Source organism: Setaria italica, chromosome IX (assembly GCF_000263155.2).
Source record: "Setaria italica strain Yugu1 chromosome IX, Setaria_italica_v2.0, whole genome shotgun sequence".
Classification (NCBI taxonomy): domain Eukaryota; kingdom Viridiplantae; phylum Streptophyta; class Magnoliopsida; order Poales; family Poaceae; genus Setaria; species Setaria italica.
In genome coordinates, this window is record NC_028458.1 from 42,689,062 (window position 1) to 42,708,236 (window position 19,175).

General features: G+C 48.3%; 1 protein-coding gene and 1 long non-coding RNA gene across 2 annotated transcripts; one reads left to right on the plus strand and one right to left on the minus strand.

Annotated features, from left to right (window-relative positions):
• Nucleotides 1-238: 238 nt before the first annotated feature.
• On the minus strand, nt 239-1,934 carry LOC111255823. Its single transcript, XR_002675871.1, has 2 exons — nt 1,475-1,934; nt 239-846 (listed from the first exon to the last, which is right to left on the minus strand). It is a non-coding gene; the product is annotated as an uncharacterized LOC111255823 (long non-coding RNA).
• Nucleotides 1,935-4,767: 2,833 nt separating this feature from the next.
• LOC101765671 (zinc transporter 2) lies at nt 4,768-7,870 on the plus strand. Its single transcript, XM_004983982.4, has 4 exons — nt 4,768-5,311; nt 6,156-6,214; nt 6,343-6,472; nt 7,270-7,870. The coding sequence occupies exons 1-4, from the start codon at nt 5,062-5,064 to the stop codon at nt 7,662-7,664; spliced, it is 834 nt and encodes a 277-aa protein (XP_004984039.2). The 5' UTR covers nt 4,768-5,061; the 3' UTR covers nt 7,665-7,870.
• Nucleotides 7,871-19,175: the final 11,305 nt, after the last annotated feature.

The window sequence follows — 19,175 nt, forward strand, 5'->3', positions numbered from 1 at the left end:
AGAAAGACAATCACGTCCACTCTATCTGCTATGGCTGAACCTTATAACATGTCGATCTTCTAAAAAGAACCATAAACAACAAAAGAAATCCTGGTGTGCAGGGCTTCAGTCTACATACAATTAACCAAGAAAAGGCACCATGGGTTAATGGTCCAAACAAAAACAGGAACTAGCCTGGCTGAGACTATCTGTGTAAACACTTAAACTTTGGCATTAACATGTATTTTTTAATAATATGTTCTTTGAATACAATATATGGAATTCCAGGCAAAGTATTAACTGTTTGTACATCAGACTTCAGTTTGTACATTTAACGAATCACCGTAACTGTTGTACCCACTATCTCAATGCAAGACATTAACATGCTTTGCTGAGCATAACGATTTTGCATGATATGTTGATAATAAAAAAAATATGTGCTTTCATTCTCTACCAAGTTGTAATAGCAACTGAGACATATTAAAACTTGCAGTTTACAACTTAACATCAAGATGCAATCATGAAGAAGAAAAACCAGACTGCATTCGACTGTTGCATCACCAATTTGTTGACACATTAAAGCAGCAAAATTTATAAGCTTAACTGAGAACCTTATATTTCCTTGCACCATTATTATTTAAGGGTCATATGACCTTCGAGCACTCTGGGCACAAGAGACGGCCCTTGGATCTGCACTTAGTGCAAGGAATCAAATTCTCAGTCTTGGCTTCAGCTCCGAGTGATTCGTAGAGATCATCTAGCATGCCCAAATTAAGTAGCCCTCCTTTCCGAACTGAACCCATTCCTTTGCACTGTGAGCATGCTACTATCCGAAGATCACCACACCTCTTACACATACCTAGTGACCTGCAGTTCATATGTATTTTGCTCAGATAAAAGATGGATGAGTGGTAAGGATATGCAGAGTGCAAAGCATCAGAGACTCTGATGACTGATGCTTGTACTCTGCTTTTTTTTTTGCACTAGGCATTTTTTTTTCTTCTCAAGGAATTTTGCCTTAGGTTTTCTGAGCATAAGTCATCTACTGATAGTTTGATATGCTACATAAGTACATCTTTTCCAGAACAGTTGCTGTGATTGAATCATTGAACTTAGCTTCTGTTTCATTTCCTTATGCACCTTGAAATAAGACTCAGTAGAGTAACCCTCATATTGTAGCAGGCTACCAACTGAGGTTAACTATGTATGGGATGAAAACACTTAACTGAATTGGGAGCACGAGCTGTGCATATTTGTATGCATACTTATTGTCCATGTAAAATTCTCCACCCTTTTTCTAATTCCCCTACTATTCTATCTTAAACCATCTTTACTTCTACTCCAAACTAAATTTGACTTCTGTTTGCACCTATTCATAATTCATAACAAACAGTAACTCACAGTGCAGCTATCTTTCTTCATCAAGATACTAAACGACACAATTGGGGCTAATGAAACAAAAGGCAGCAACGGAGAAATGGGAAGGGAAGGGGACCTTCTTTGGGAGGAGGCAATGAATCCGTCGACCTTGGGCGCAGCGATGGTGGCGCCGAGCAGCAGGCCACCCACCACGAAGCCAGCGATCTCGCTGCCCGTCAGCCCATCCATCTCTCCCTCTCCCTCTCTGCTATCGCCCTCAATTGCTGCACCGTCCAAAGTAAGCGACAAGTTATCTCACCGGAGATGAAGCTTGCAGCTTTGGGTGGTAGGAGCCGTCGGGCCTCGCTCGTCAATCCTTGGTGGAATGGTGGCGAGCTGCGACGGGCGTCGTCGGCCGTGGAGCTTCTTGGAGGAAGAGGCTGCGGACAGCCGTGATGCCCCACGCTGCGCGTCGTCGAAGGCAGAGAGGTCCAGCAGTGCGGCCTGGCACGCGGCGGTGGTGGTGGAGCGCCGACTGGGAGGAACTGCCGACTGCGGAGGTGGTGGCCGGATGACAGGATGAGGATTGTTGTGGATATGGAACAGTGGCGGCAGGTCGTTCCGTCGCGGATTCGTGGGTACTGAGATGGGCCGGCGAGGGGAACATGGGCTTGGGCTGAATATGGGAGCATATGAAAACATCACTGGATTTGCTCTTTGCAACGTATGAAACATGAAAGAAATAACTGGTCCCGTGCATCTAATTCCATTTAAATTAAAATATGTTTGAGGATCTTAAAAATTCAAATGATATAAATTTTAATCCAAATTGTATATGTACTTAGTGTATAAATATTATATGCAGAAATTCGTATTTCAAATATCTTTTACAATAACATTGATATATCATAAGAGAGATTGATGATCAAAATGTACCTGTAAGGATTTTTAAAATCCTAATATGTCTATTAAAATAAACAGAAGAATTCATTTTTAGGGTAGCGATGACAAGTATAAGCGTCACATCCTCACTGCAAAAGCTGAGAAACAAATTGCCCCACCTAGCTCGGGCTTTGTTCTCCCCGATTTTTTCAATGGTTTCATGAAAATCGTTGGATCATCTACCATTATATTCGTTTTGCTAGAGCTGGCATGTTAAGGATTTTAGTACTGTGTGCCCATTTAATAACCCATGTATGGGGCAAATTGCTCTCTGTAATGCGTACATAATGTTAGGCCGAGTCTAGTGTCACTCTTTTCCTTTTTCTTTCTTTTTTTTAATAAAAAACTTAAGTTTCACTTTGGGATCCTTTGGATCCGTCTGCGCGATACATACTGTTTGTAGGATGAGATATGCACCAAGTTGGCTGCTTGTTTGTTGTTGACTTGTCTCCGTCGTCGTCGTCCCTCCGGCATCATTTGTTGATGCACTCGTCTGGTCGGGTAACAAACTAACAATGCCGTAGCCATGTTATTGTTAATTATATGTTTTTATATATATATATTCCTGGATGGATCTTGTATGGATGGCCGGAAAAGGCACGCAACACTTTTGCGGTTTGATTTACACGTCTCAACTAAGTAGAAACGAGAAGCGCATGTGTTTGTTATACTAAAACACACGTCGATTTTATGATTCTGATCGGTCAAACTTTAAGGTCCTGATCATGAGTTATGAGTATTACGATAAAAAACGCTTTAAGATCCTACCACTGCCGATGATTCTATGAACCATGATCCAGCTTATATAATAGAAACAGACAGACAGGATCTAAGCAGAAGTACTATATTTTTTATATAAGGGCCTGTTTGGTTAGCATTGCTTATTTATAAGCAACTTATAAATAAGCAAATAAGTTGCTTATGACCCAAACACCCTTGCTTATAGACTTGCTTATAAGTTGCTTATGCATAAGCAAATAAGCAACTTTGGAGTTGCTTATAGTTGCTTAGAGCAACTCCAAGAGACTGCTAATCTTACCCCCAATACCTTTTTTAGGAAAAAAGAGAGAAAAAATGAACTCCAACAATCCACCTAAACATTCCCCAATTTTTTAGCGACGCTAAAAAACAACCTGCCACCGCGTATATTTTAGCGTTGGTGTTCCTCCCCCAATCCTGATTCCCGCACGCCCGCGCGTCCCTTCCGATGGGCCCAATACGATGACGTGGCCCGTGTTTGAAATATTGGGGGCTATTTATTAGCGATCTGCTGTGGAGTGATATGTTTTTGGGGGAAATTTTTTTTGGGAGAACCCCCAATATATAGTTTTGGGGAAGAATTTTTTAGGATACTCTTGGAGTTGCTCTTATGGGCACTTTTACACCTCCTACCCTCATTCTCTCTCCTCTCTCCCCTTTCTCTCTCCTCTATCCCGTCACCACTCAGACCGCCGGTTCCGCCCGCCGCCGCCGCTGCGCCCGCCGCTCCCGCCCGCACCCCGCTCGCGCCCGCCGCCGCCCGCGCCCGCCGCCCGCCGCCGCTCACACCCCGCCGCCGCCCGCCGCCCGCGCCCGCTGCCCTCTTCTGACGCCAGCCAAGGAAGGAGCTGGTAATTAGTAGGGGTAGAGGTAAATGGGGTGGATCAGGGGTAAATGTGTCAATACCACTCTCATTTATTGCAAATAAGCAACCCAAACCAAACACCTAGACTTATAAATAAGCAACTACAATAAGCAAATAAGCAACTTATTTATAAGCAATCCTAACCAAACAGGCCCTAAGCTATTAATCAAAACGTCATCTTGACTTCTTATAAACTATAATGCGATAATGTAAACACAATGTATTTTGAATAGGTATATCTGATGAGCCGGCACGTTAATGTATTTGATATGGTTTATGCACTACGTGGTTTGAGCTCCATCTTTGAGCCACGCGTGTATACGCTGGAACCCCATCTCCAGCTCCAAAATATTTTGTGAAAACAAAAGGCCGCCATAGGAATGCTACTCCAATCTAATTGGAAGCGCGTGCCAGGAGTCAATGACCGCAACACCGCAGAGGATCATTCATGGCGGGCACAATTGGGAAAGGCCAGAGAGACCAGGCAGGCGGCTGTTAACGGATTTTCCAAGACCCAACCCCACCCCGTCCCTGTCTGTACTACCCGTCTACCGCCCGCCGGGCACGCCGTTCCCTTGGCTCCCTGCCGTTCCCTTTTCCCACCTCCCCCGCGTGATTGCTCGTACAACCATCGCCGCACGTCCACCTGCTCGTATTTCCCACCCACCCACTGCCTTACGCGCCCCACGGAATCTAGCCCACCTTGTCAGTGTCTCACACTGATGCGAGTAGTACATCCAACTCCGAGGATCCCCCCTCCATGCTGCGGTACGAAGTACAAACGCGACGACCAACCACCGGCGTCTACCGCGAGGCCCACACGTCAGAATCCTCCATAAATCCATGTCCCCCCGCGCGAGCCGCGCCCCCTCTCACTCACCATTCGTGAATCCTGCCTGGTACACCAACCTCCTCCTCTCCACGCGCGCCATGGCTCGCGCCACCACCAGCCACCTCCTCATCTGCCTCTCCGTCGCCGCTCCGCCGCGACAACCGCGTGGGCGCACGGCGGGGGCGGCGGGGACCCGGACCCCGACGCGGGCGCCGGCGACTCCCCGAAGCCCGACCTGCGCGCGCGCGGGCTGGTGGCGGCGAAGCTGTGGTGCCTGGCGGCGGTGTTCGCGGGGACGCTGCTGGGCGGGGTGTCCCCCTACTTCATGCGCTGGAACGAGGCGTTCCTCGCGCTGGGCACGCAGTTCGCCGGCGGGGTCTTCCTCGGCACCGCACTCATGCACTTCCTCAGCGACGCCAACGAGACGTTCGGGGACCTGCTCCCGGGCAGCGCCTACCCGTGGGCGTTCATGCTCGCCTGCGCGGGGTACGTCGTCACCACGCTCGCAGACGTCGTCGTTTCCCACGTCGTCTCCCGGGGGCGCACCGCACCGGGATCCTCCGCCGGCGGCGCAGGTCAGTAAAACACTAAACAGCGCCGCGAGTCACGTGTCGGTAGTACGTGGGTAGATAGCAATCCTCTGCTCTGCTCTGCTTTTGACAGTGGCGGGTGAGCTGGGCGGTGTGCTGTTCGCCTGTCCTGAAGCTGGCGACTGGGGGTTGGGTTTAATGCACTCTTCGTCACATTTTGCTGTTGCCGGGTTGGTAGTTTCTGGTACAGAGTACAGGCTGCAAATTCAGATTAGTGGGGGCTCTTGGAAAAACTTCCCATTACTGTTTTACCGCTACCTTTTAACCGAACCCAATTGCCCGTCCACTGGAAATGGTTGGGCTTTACCATTTTTTTTCTGCGGAGGTGATGATGATAGTGCAGTAGTCACTCTGATTAGTTGGGCTGCTAGTAATCACTCTGGACTGCACCAATACACAAGACAGGGTGCAAGTTCAGGTTTCTGCACTATACAGCATTGCAGCAATAATCCTGTTCTTGAGACTCCTTTTTCTTCTTTCTTTCATATAATCGACATGTTTTACCGCTCGACATGTTGTGAGAATGATTAAGGGGAGACTCAGTTGGACTGGATCGAAACGAACAAGTTTGGGTGTCACGGGACGAGAGTTATCTGGTTCAATTATGCGTGGAATCAAAATGCGTACACGAGAGGAGAATATGTATCTATATTACAAGTCTGAATAGTCGGTTATCAATCAGAGAAGGCTATCTGTCACTCTCTACTGTACATTGATTGTCACGTTTTCTCTGTAAAGCAATTCTGTTCCTGCATGAACTGTATTCAATCGATGCTTACTATTCTCAGAAGTTTATAATTCACCTCTTCTTTTTATATATTTCGTTCAGAGCTGGAGGAGGGCAAGGTGAGCGCCACAAATGGCACCAGCTCTGAGCCACAACCAGCTGTAAGTTACTAGTACTACTAACTTCAGTTTCTAAACTCATTATGTGACCAAGTCGGACCATGCCCACTTCCTAACACTGTACAGAGCCTTATGATCTTTATCGTCGCTTGATTTGTGTTGTGCTGCAGGAGGCACATGGATCCGATCACTCGGTTGCATCGATGCTGCACAACGCGAACACCCTGGGCGACAGCATTCTGCTCATCGCCGCCCTCTGCTTTCACTCCGTCTTCGAAGGCATCGCCATCGGAGTCGCCGGTAAGGCCAAGCTCGATAGAGCCAATAGGGATGTATAGATGCTTCCCTGCTTTGTTCTCTGATTCCAGCTTGCAGACGACGCGGTCTTTGCTTGACTTGTGAGTCATCACCAGATGTCTCTGTCATCCCCACGGGCTAAGTTTTCGATCTTAGTTTAGTCCGAGTAGAAGAATAGATATTCAATGATAGATATAAATGAGAATGCGATGCGTGGAAGTATGACATACTTTCAAGGATCAACTGAGTCTGAAGTCTTAATTGGATGTCATGGTTGTGATAAAGACCAAAGTGGAATTTAACCTTGCTCTTTGTCAAAGTTGGGTTAGTGTCTCGCAATTCAGTCAGAGCGAACGGAGCCTACTGATTGAGCACCACGGAATAGTATGCCGATCGTTCTCCCAAAATTGTCGTTATTGCCTTTCTTTCCTGATATTTGTTCCCGCGATGTTTCAGTTCAGTCATTTTCATGCACACTTTTACTTGTTCCAGTCTAGGATTTAGACCTTTCGAAAGAAGTCTTGAATTTAGATGCCCATCCAGATGCTCTGGACTTCACTTCCTAAACCGTACTTCAGCGTTCACTTGAACAATTCCCTCAAGTTTTCTATTTGATCTGGATTATGAATGTATTTCAAGCGTTCTGTCTTGGTGTTCGGAACCCATTTCAATCCATATAAACAAAATAGTAAATTCTTTGAAAATCTGTGTACGATTCTGAGGCTTCATTAACTTAGCATCTCCAATATTTGGTGAAACTTAGCAGTTAACAGAGCACTGACCTGAGTTCATCTGTGCAGAGACGAAGGCTGATGCGTGGAAGGCGCTGTGGACCATCAGCCTGCACAAGATCTTCGCGGCGATCGCCATGGGCATCGCGCTGCTCCGGATGCTCCCGAACCGGCCCTTCCTCTCCTGCTTCGCCTACGCCTTCGCGTTCGCCATCTCCAGCCCCATCGGCGTGGCCATCGGCATCGTCATCGACGCCACCACGCAGGGCCGGGTGGCCGACTGGATCTTCGCCATCTCCATGGGCCTCGCCACGGGCATCTTCGTCTACGTCTCCATCAACCACCTCCTCTCCAAGGGTTACAAGCCCCGGAGGCCCGTCGCCGTGGACACGCCGGTCGGGAGGTGGCTCGCCGTGGTGCTGGGCGTGGCCGTCATCGCCGTCGTCATGATATGGGACACCTGATGAGATTGTCCTGCGCAGTTTGGTGGGCGTTTGGTTCCTACAGGAGGAACTTTTGGTAGCTTGTAAGTAATATATGAAGGAATTTGGGAGAGAAATTGCTTTGGGAGTTGTGCTTCTGCTCCAAAGGTTATTCCTCTGGGTATAGAGACCAACTCGACTACTCGAGGCAAGGCCGTAAAGATTCGATAAAACCCCCGTTTCGCCAAGCACGGAGGCATAAGACGAATGCTAGCTGCGAGCAGTCAATGGAAAACGGCGCCCCGCTCCGGCGTTCCGCCGCTGGGAACAGCACGGCGCTGCGTGCCCACCGCCACCCGAGCACAGCCGAGCGCGCTGTTGCCATCGGCGTTGTCGCGAGCGAGCGAGCCAGCCAGCCAACCGGCTGGTGGCCGCCTGGCCGGGAGAAAAGGCGCACGCACCCCTGCCGCGTCCGCGTCCCCGTCCCCGTCCCCGACCCTCATTTCCATCGGGAATCGGGATTAGCAAGCCGCGGCCAGGAGCCCTTTGGACAATTTCCCAGCCTAACATTTTGAGGTAAGTATCAAAAGTGGGCTAAATCCCTGATTGGGCCGAATAAGTTGCTTCTGGTAGCAGGTAAGGAATCGACAGAGATCCCAGATGTGGTTCAAGAGTTTAGGCCTCTAAGCGCGGAAGAGATAGCTCTTAGAAGAAGAGAGGTGAAAAATAGATTCCTAGCAATGACAGCGGTAGAGGAACTACGAATCTGACAGCAGTCTAGAATCTTTTACCTATCAAGTACATTGGTGGCGTCTAATAGGCGGTCTCATGCATTGACACGTAATCTTGAGACGATTTAACAGGCGACCTGTACAATGAGTTATCCTATAAGTTGTCTGGTAGTGGTATATAATTCCTTAATTTGTGCATAAGAAAAATAAAATATTATGAGTTGCATGGCAACAATAACTCGTACAATGGTTGTTAAGTTGTCTCGTAGTCTTACAATTTAGCTCATGAGGTGGTTATTTCGCGAAGCAACGACCTCTTTCTCTCTCCTCGCTCTCCATCCTCCACATCATTAAAAATCCTACGTGGCACTGCATGAGACGACATATGAGACCGTTGACTTATAGCAATGTACTTGCTCTAATAAGAGCGCGCGCCAGGAGGGAAATTAACCATCGAAGTCCGACAGGTTGCGGCACCACCAACGACGTTTCCTTTCCCGAGCTTCTCGACACTTTTCTTGCGTGCGCCGGTTCTTTGGACGAAAATTGGAGACAAAGCTTGGAAACAAAAATCTTGAAACAAACTTTTGCAACAAACTTGTATATAAAAGTTTGGAAGCAAAATTAATGAAACACAAATTTAGGGGATAATTTTGTGCAACAAGTTTGTATGCAACAAATTTATGCGACAAATCTGTACGCACAAATTTATACAACAAACATGTACGCATAAATTTAGAGGACAAATTTGTACGCATAAATTTATAGGACAAATTTGTGCAACAAATCAAATTTATACGCAACAAATTTATTCAAATAAATAAAAAAACTCGCTGGGATCCGCCGTCCACCGCGCGTCACCTCTCACCGCCACTCGCAGGGGATCCTCTACCGTGAGCCGCTGCTCGTCAGGATCCGCCCTACTCCAGATGCCGCCTCCATCCCACTGCTTGCACAGGCTCCGTCGGAGCTTCTTGTCTCCGAGCCTCCTCTCCGCGCCCCGCCTTGCACCAAAGCTCTCCGTCGAAGCTCCTCATCTCCGGCCAACTTCTTCACTGCTGCCCCAGCTTGCCCGGACGCTGCCTCCACCGAAAAGGGAAGCGGGAAGGAGTCTGAGCCGCATACCGGCGGTGAAACAGAAGGAGCAGGGACCTTGTCTAGCGCGGCGACCTCACCCACCGGTGCTTCATGCTCGTCGCACGGGGCCGGGCTCCTGCCCATCTTCCCAGAGAGAGAGCATGCCGGGATGGTGGGGATTACTGCCTTGCAGGGATAAGGCTAGAGGGAAAGGGGGGATTACTGTCTTGGAGGGATAAGGCTAGAGGGAAAGGGGAAACGGGGAAGGAAATTATGGAAAGATTGGGCCCTATGTGCACATGGTTCGAAAGTTTTGCGGAAGCTCGCGGCGATCACCAGCGTTGCGTGTTAAAGGGCCATCTAATTTAGCCTACCAATTTTAAGGATCGGACTCCATAAGGGCGAGACTGAAATATATATGATTTTAAGCTAAATATATTTAGGGTTGAGTTGGATTGTGAACGAGGCATGAGAGCCATGATCCGTTACCACCCCTACTCTTACCTTGAGGCTGAGGATGCTAACTTACAATTATTCTTCCTTGTGGTGAATGGAAGGAAGAGAAAGAATTTTATCGAGAGCCTGGTCACGCAAAATGGATCGGTGCATTTACACGAGGAAAAGGATGTTTTTTAGCATTTGAAAAGTCCGTTGGGCTCTGCGGAGAGTAGGGATGCCACTCTGAACTGGGAAAGACTGAATCTGCCGAGGCATGGTTTGCAGTGGCTGAGGATGAATTCACTGAAGAGGAAGTCAAGGAAGTGGTTCACAACTTACATGTTGAGAAGGCTCCAGGATCCGATGGATATATTGGGAGATTTTTCAGAACCTCTTGGAGAATTATCAAAAAACATGTTGGTAGTTAACTTCTTCTACAATAAGCACATGAAACATCTTAACCTACTATGTTGCCAGCAGTGTTGCTAAGATTCTATCTAAACTGCTGGCCAACAGATTGTCCCCTTGTCTACTAGAGATCATCTTGAGGAATCAAAGTGCCTTCATTAGGATGAGAAGCATCCATGACAATTTCCTTTACACTCAGAACCTTATTAGAGAACACCATTAAAAGAAGAGGCCAACTCTCTTTTTAAAACTAGATATTGCCATAGCATTTGACTCGGTAAACTGGAGTTTGTTGATTGAATTGTTGAAGTTCTGGGATTTGGACCTAAATGGAGATTATGGGTTACAACATTACTTTCCACAGCCAGTTCATCAGTGCTGCTCAATGGCTCCCAAGGGAAGAGATTTTATCACAAATCTGGCCTCAGATAGGGAGATCCTCTTTCTCCACTTCTGTTCATCATTGCTTTGGAACCTCTTCAAAAGATGTTGTCCCTAGCCGAACAAGAATCTGCATTACAACCCATTCATAACAGAGTTGCCAAGATAAGGGTGAGCCTCGATGCTGATGATGCAACAGTATTTGCCAATCCAATAAAAGAAGGTGATGCAATAGTCAGAGAAATGTTTGACATCTTCGAACAGACAAGTGGCCTTAGAATTAATCTGGCCAAAAGTGCAGTTTATCTAATTAGATGTGAAGGTCTGGACCTTGAAGAAGTCATGGAGAGCTTTCCATGCTCAGTAAAGAACTTCCCTTACAAATACTTGGGGCTTCCTTTGAGTCTCACTTGTCTCAGAAGAGTTGATGTTCAGCCTTTACTGGACAAACTGGCCTCCAAACTACCAGCTTGGAAAGGAAAATACATCAATGGAGCAGGAATACTTAACGCAGTCCTAACCTCGGTCCCTATGTACTTCCTGACTGTTTTTGCTCTAAAGAAATGGGCTCTGAAGAAGTTTGACATATTGAGGCGAAATTTCATGTGGAAAGGATCTGAAGAGGCTAATGGAGGATATTGCTTGGTCAACTGAAGAAAGGCCTCTCCGCTGAAAGATCTGGGAGGTGCAGGGTATTATTGATCTTGAGTTATTTAGCAGAGCAATGCTTTTGCGGTGGCTTTGGTATGCATGGAAAGAACCGAATCAGCCATATGTTGGTACAAACCCACCTTATGACGACACCGATCGCTGCTTGTTCAGAGCTAGCACTCGGGTTTCCATTGGAGATGGGAGAAGGATAAAATTCTGGCAATGCTCTTGTCTGAATGGAGCAGTTCCTAGGGATTTGGTGACGTCTTTGTATAAGCTAGTGTGGCGGAAGAATAATTCAGTTAGAAAAGACCTGACCAATCACAACTGGACGGATTTTGGCGAATGAAAACTGTTTAGGAGATGGCAGAATTCATTGGCTTATGGGATGCAGTTCAAAATTTTCAGTTTAGTGAAGATTCGGATGACTTGGTGTGGAGGTGGACAACGGATGGCATATATTCTGTGAAATCCGCTTATCGAGTTCAGCTTCATGGACTACACAATGCTTTTGATGTCCGATCCTTATGGCGTGCTCATGCAGAGGGCAAGAACAAATTTTTGACATGGCTATTCATACAAGCAAATATTCTAACAGCTGATAAGTTGATGATCAGGAATTGGTCTTGCAATCCGATCTGCCTGTTTTGTGATCAGGAACAGGAAACAACAGATCACTTGGACAAAACTTGTGCTTGTCCTGCTACTTTGCTAGAGAGGTTTGGCACTTGGTGTCAAGCTGGTCTAACCTTAAGTTTTAGGTGCCACAAGCAGATGAAGATAGTGTGTAGGGTTGGTGGTCCAACACTCTGCAGCCTTTCACCTTCAGTAAGCAAAGATCTGTTGCTGCGCTCCTAATAGTCACAGAATGGAATCTATGGAATGGGAGGAACCGAAGAATTTTTTAGCATAGATCGGTGTCTGCTGTCCAGGCGTTTAGCTTAGTCAAGGAGGAAGTGTTGTTGAGAGTTGTGACCTGCGGAAGGCATGAGCTTTCTTAGTTACTTATGATTTGGCCCCTATTGTGTGAGTTAATCTTTGATTTACGTAATCGAAACTTTGTAAAATCTGGCTTCCTTCCTTCTTAAATTAATCTGCAGTGCTCCTGTATTATTTAAAAAAATATTGTGTTTGCTCCAGATTGTAACTTGAAAAGAATGAAATCCCCTAAAATCTCACCACTCAAACTTGATAAAACTGTAGATATTAAGCTATTTTGAGGAAATTTTGATTGTACGATGGAAAAACATGTTGCCTAGAGTTGATCCACCTATAATAAATTAAACAATCTAATTCCATTATCTATATGGCAAGAAGTGGAGTGCTAGCTGTACTCTCGATGATCACTGGACGAGCTGGGCTGCCGAGGTCACATAAACTTTTCACAGGGTCATAGTTGGCAAAAAATTACAGGATACTAAAAATTTCACGGGGGCATAGCTGGCAAAAATATTGCAGGGAACGAGATGTTAGAGCAAGTATAATAAGGGGCTGTAAGCTGGTTGAATGCTGACGTGGAGGAGAGAGAAGAGGTGAGAGAGTAGAAGCGGGCTATAAGCTTACATCGGACTTGGGCACAGGAACCAAGAAATTTTGTGAGAATGACTTGTGGGCTATGTATTAATGGTGAAGAACTAACCATTGTACAAGTGGGCTATGTATTAATGGTGAAGAACTAACCATTGTACGAGTGGGCTAGGAAAAGACTGAGAGAAACCTTACAGCCCGCTTGCTAGCTGCGTTATTAAACTTGCTCTTAGCATGAGCTCATCAGGGTCAGCTGATCCCGACGACCATACGTATCTTCGCGCCTATCCAGATGCCAGTGCAAGGGGTGGCGGTGCGGCAAGATGTGAAAACAAGAAGAGGCGGAGAGAGCGGCAGGCGGTTGGCGACTAGGGTTCAGGGTGGGCCGTTGTTTATGAGCTCCAATTTCAACTGGGCTTCAAAATGAGATATTACTACCAAAAGTATCGTATTGTATGGACGTATTTGTAGTACCGACGAAGTATCGAGGATTAATTTTTTTTTAAAATTAATATCCGGTATACGCACATTGAGAGTATAGAGGCGTATCGCCGTATCCGATACCGGTACGGCAACCTTCCAGGCGTATCAACGATTCGTAGGAGGGGCCATCACCGGGAAGAGAGGATCTGTGGATGCGGCCGTGCGGGCACCATCTTTGGTCGGGACTCGGGAGGAGGGAGATGATGCTGCCGAGCAGTCACCTCGTCGGGAAAGGAGGCTGATCAAATCGGGCAACGAGGATCTCGTCCTATTGGCTTGAGCCTTAAATCGGAACAATGGAGTGGCGACGACGGGCAAAATGGAGCCGAGGAGAGAGCTCGATCGCGTTTGATGTGGTAGAACATAGAAGAGGCGGCGAGTTTTGTTTTTTCGAGCCGCTTTCCGTTCTTTCCTTTAATATTCCGCCTCCGAAACAGGAAGAAAACGTGACACAACACAAGCGTCTTACACAGGTCGGCGGCACTCGGCAGGGTTTTGTCCCTATTTATACACCCCGCTCCTCCCCTCGTCGATCGCCAAAATATTCCGGCGCCGCAATCGCAAGATGCCGCCACGGCCGTCGCCGGCGGCGGCGGCGGCGAACCTCCCCGAGGACCTCATCTGCTACGGCATCCTGCCCCGCCTCCCCGTCCGGTCGCTCGCGCGTTTCGCCACCGTCTGCAAGGCGTGGCGCGACATCATCCTCCGCGACGCCGCCTTCGCCGCGCTGCAGGCGCAGAGCCCGTCGCCGGCCTCCGCCGCGCTCGCACGCTTCTACGGCGGCCGGCTCGAGGTCCTCGCCCCCGGCGGCGGAGCCGCCGCCGGCTTCGTCGCGCCACCGGACCCCAGCCTCTCGTTCCTGACCGCCGGCGGCGTGTACCAGCGGCTCGAGCTCTGCGCGTGCACCAGCGGCCTCCTCTGCCTGACGGCGGTGCACAGCGAGAGCTGGCGGCTCGCTTTCTGCGTCTGCAACCCGGCGACGGGCAGCTTCCACCTAATCTGGTACGACTGCCCGCTGGGCGTGGCCGGGCTCGCGTACGACCCGGCGGCGGCGGCGGCGCGGGGCTACGACGTGGTCGTGGCCGTCGCGGAGGGCGTGCAGACGTGCCGGTTCTACCGGTTCTCGTCCCGGGCGGCCGGGTCCGGGTGGCGCGCGGCGCGGGACGCGGCGGGCCTCGCGCCGTACGAGGCGCTCCAGCCGAAGCCGGCGTACGCCGGCGGGCGCGTGCACTGGCTCACCAACCGGGGTAACGTCGTCTGGCACGACGTCGACAGCGAGCTCTCCGGCACGCTGCCGCCGCCGCCGCGCGCCTCTGGCGGCGGGCGCATCGAGGGCAACATGGACCTCGCCGGGTGGCGCGGCCGGCTCCGGCTGGCGTGCGCCAGCAGCGCCGGGCTGGGGGTGTGGGAGCTCGCCAGCTACGGCGGCGCTGGCGCGCCGGCGCGGTGGGATGCCGTGCACTGGAGGCGCTGGCGTGCGATCCCCAGCGTGGTGGCCCCGGAGCGATGCTTCATGTGGTCGGTGGTGCCGGGAGGGATGGTGGCCGGCGGCGAGGAGGCGCTCGGCCTGGCGCTGCGGTGCGCGCACGCGCCCACGCGCGTCGCCGACGGGGAGGCGGCGGGGCGGCGGGAGGACGTGTGGCACCGCGCGCTGGTGCGCTACGACAGGTGCACCGGGGCGACGGCGGCCGCGGTGGAGCTCGGCGGGAAGCAGGTCCACGACGGCTTGGGCACCGTGTTCGGCTACCATTCCAGCTTGGCGGCGCTGCCCAGGCTCAACTGGGACGCGTGATCCATGTCGATCTCCTTGCATTGCATGATTGCATCCCTGCAAGTAAGCTGCACGCACGCAATGCCTACAATTTGGGAACTGAGCTGCATGCATGGGTATCTTGCGCTGCAGATTGTGAGTAGGAGGGCATATTTTTGGTTGAGTTTCTTATTGTTGTTGCTCGTTAAGCACCAGATTTTTATCTTGTCGAATTAGATGGTAGTAGTTTTGTCTTTACTTCTGCTAGACTGCTACTCGTTAAGCATCAGAATTTTTTTACAGACAAGTGGGCTGTTTCCTCAGTAGTTTTACAGGCTTCTGCTACTCGAAAGTTTTTGAACTTCTGCTACTGTTATTGTTGTTTTAATTTTCTCCTCCGATAGATGTTGATTGTGGACTGTTTCTGTAGTTGTTTCTGCTATCACTGTCGAATTCAGCCCGGCCCGTTGAGGTCCATCCGCACCAGCAGCGCGAGTCACCTTCTTGTTCTTCCTCCCCTCGCTCGCGCGTCGCTTGACCCCGGCGGGCTGCTGCTCCCGACCACTGGACGATCCACTTGTACAGCATGAGCACGGTGGCGTCTCGAAGCCGCCCTGGCCTAGCTTATTGGCCTTGGAGAAGTTGTCGGTGGTAGCCAGTGGCGGGATAAGCCCTCTCAATTTTCAATTTTTCAATCCACATCAAACTGAATAAACCCCAAAGTGCCATACCGGATTTGCTGCCCACGACGATGGGGATGCTCGCTCTCGAGCGCCATTCCCTTCTTTTGGAGGCATCGTCAAGGCGTTTCCTACCCCCTCCACGGGCCGACCATGGTAGCCAGCAGATGCATCGGCGGTCTTAGGTACTAGGGTATGCGCGTTGGTGCGTCGACTGCATCGTGGTGGCGTGGTTGACGGTGGTCCAGCTCGGTTGCACGCCACCATAGTGACGTGGCTAGCGGTGGCCAAGCGAGGCGCGCCAGTGGCATCACGGTGGCGTGGCTGGCGGCATTATGAGTGGCAAATTGTGGCTGTGTGCTGGAGTTGCAGTCTTGCAGGTGAAAACCCAACCCACTTTAGGCTGGTGTCCACGGCACCTTTGGTGTTGTGACCTTTTTAAACGCGACATTAGTCAATTCCGGTATGGTATGTTGACTTCCCCTTGACTGTAGATGTTCCTTTTCTTTTCTTTCTCAAATTAAGGAAAAAAAGAGCAGTTGGTAATGGAATGGGCGCTACGAGGTCAGCGTGGTGGAGTGACAGTTGGCGACGTTGCAGTAGAGGTCTATAGCAGCGTGTTGATATCCCAATTTAACCGACCGTTGTGGTTGTTGAGTTCTGTATGAGCTGAGTGGTGCACTTGTGTTGATGTTCTAATCCAACCAGCTAGTGTTGTTGTTGAATTGAGTGGTACGGTCGTGTTGATATTTAATCCAACTGGTCATTTATTATTTCTGATTGGTTTAAGCTTATTCTCTTTGCCTGATTCGTTTTTATTTTAAAAAGAAATTTCACCCTACCAAACCATTAAATCAATTAAGCAGACGTGTTTCTGTGTTGGACCGAATAGATGAATCTACTGCATTTATCTGATCATAGTCAAAGGTTAAAAGAAAACACAGATTGCTGCCATACGAGGCTACGACCTGTCTCGAAACTTTCCCTGGTCACCACATCCACAGTATAAGATGATCAGGATACATAACCTTATACCTGCCGTTTCCTGCGTCTTCTTGTCAGCTTCTGCGTATGCTCCTCGTCTTGTCCGACAGATACTCCTGTACCTACATCAAATAAAATGGCTCTTGATTCAACAAAATGTCCTAGAAGCAATAATTAGTACCTTCTGGATCAAGGGGACGAACAGTTATGTTATCCTCAGTAGAACAGGGCAAGCTAAACCTAAAGCACTATGGCCAAATAAATAGCTGCATATCACTTCTTGTCTTAGGAATTGACATATGATGCCAATGCACTAAGATATACCAGAAGCTTAACAGTATCAAAATAATATTGATGATGCACTTGCACGTAGTGTTGAGTAAGAGAAAAGGAAACTTCGGCCATCAGAGACATTTTAGTACCCACGATGATGATGCATTTGTCTGGAACGGGTTGGACACCATTTCCTGGATGGTTTGTGCATACGGAAGGAGTTTCGATAGTCCACTGCTAAAATTCTCGAGGCCAAACATTTCCATACAATTAATTGTCACACGCTGAAATTTTAGGATTTCAGGATGTGATTAAAAAGAATAATTAAAAAATAATTTTCTTATAATTTTAAAATTTTCCCAACATTTATTTTTTTCTTTACAGGAAATTTAGTATAGGAAAAATAATTGATTGTTTTTTCTAAATTAAATAAGGTTGTTTTGTGTGCTGCATTCATGCCGATGCATCTTAGTGTTTCTTGAGTGAAAAATGTTTTAATATGCGTTTAGACAATGTCCAAACCCTTCTAAGAATTTTCCAGCTTTTTCTAAAATTTATTCTCCTTTTCCTAGAGCTAAATCTATTTATTAGAAGGCTCTAGATTCTATTTAATGGGTTCCAAGTATTTTATTTGAACTCCTCATCTTCCAATCTATCTCTAGGAATTTTCCTAGAATTTTGTGATTTTCAGTATTTTCTGTAGCTTAAATGAATTATCTAGATTTTCTAGATTTTTATTTACACGGGAAATGATTTCTGAATAAAAACCTATTTCAGCCGAGCATGTGGGCTCGACCAACGTCAGCCCGCCTGGCCCAACCGAGGACCATGAGGGCCCATCACCGCCGCTTCCCGGGCCGCACGCAGCGCCGCCACCACCACTGGCCTTGGCGTGCGCCGGCCGCCCCGCGCCCTATAAAACCTTTGCCCACGCCTCGCCCTACACCCCTGTTGTCCACGCGCCGCCGCCATCCTTCCTCGCCTTGCCGCCACCTTGCTAGGCTCTGCGCCGCACCGCCGTTCGCGCCGCCAGCTGTGTCGCCGGGCGCGCCACCACTTGCCCGGCCCCTCGTGCCTCGCACGCTCGAGCTGCGCCGTCCGTCTGCACGCCAAGCCGGCCCGCGTCCCGCACCGGAGCGCCACCAACCGCCGCAGCCGAGCCACCTGCCTTTTGTCTGGTACTGTCCGCCGCAGAGTCCGGCCATCTCCGTGATCCTCCGCCACCGGTGGGCCCTCCACGAGATCCCCTCGACCCCCTCCGCCTTGTGCGCCACTTGCCCGAGACCTTAGCTCGCCAGAGCGCCAGCAAGCTGGCCGGCCAGAGCCCCTAGCGAGAGGAAGAAAAAGACCCTGGCGGTTTTGCGTCTAGGCTCCTGGGGAAAGCTATAATGTTTAGATTAGATCTCGTGCCTTGCAAGTTTCCTAGAAAACCCCCTAAACCTTTTAGATCCTTGCAACCAAGCCTTAGCCTTGTTCTTTGGCAGATTTAACCCTAAGCATAGATCTTTTCACGAGCACGGTTCCATGTGTCTTATGAATCTTCCTTGCTAGCCTCTGTTATCTACGGTTAATCACGAATAGATCCTTATAACCTTGTTTAATCCATAGATTACACGTTTTAGTTCTGTTTCTATCTGTTCAAGTTGCGTTAAGTTCATGATAACATAAAGTACATGTTAGTGGTGATGTTTTCCTTCATGCATATTTTTGAAAAATAAATTTGATATTAATTTGATTAATGCCTGATAAACATGTGTCTTCTCTGAATAAAAGCTACTTAGAGTTATACATTGCTTTTCATAATAAACATCAATTTGATTAATGCTTACTTCATATCCTTTTCTAAATAAAAGCTAATTAGGTTATATATATAAACTAATGTTAATTTGATTAATGCTTATCTAAATAATTCTTCCAATTAAAAGCTAACTAGAGTTATACCTCAGTTTTCATAGTCAAACTTAAATTGATTAATGTTTATTCAATTTGCTTTCTAAATAAAAGTTACACAGGTTATATCTCGAGTTTTCATAATTGAATGTTAATTTGGCTAAATATAAACGTAAATGTGTTTTTGAATTATAATTTGGTTAATTCAACACGAATTATAAAGTTATGCGCTTAAATGTTCCCACGTATGATATTTTTTTTTCAAATTAAATGTTTAAAG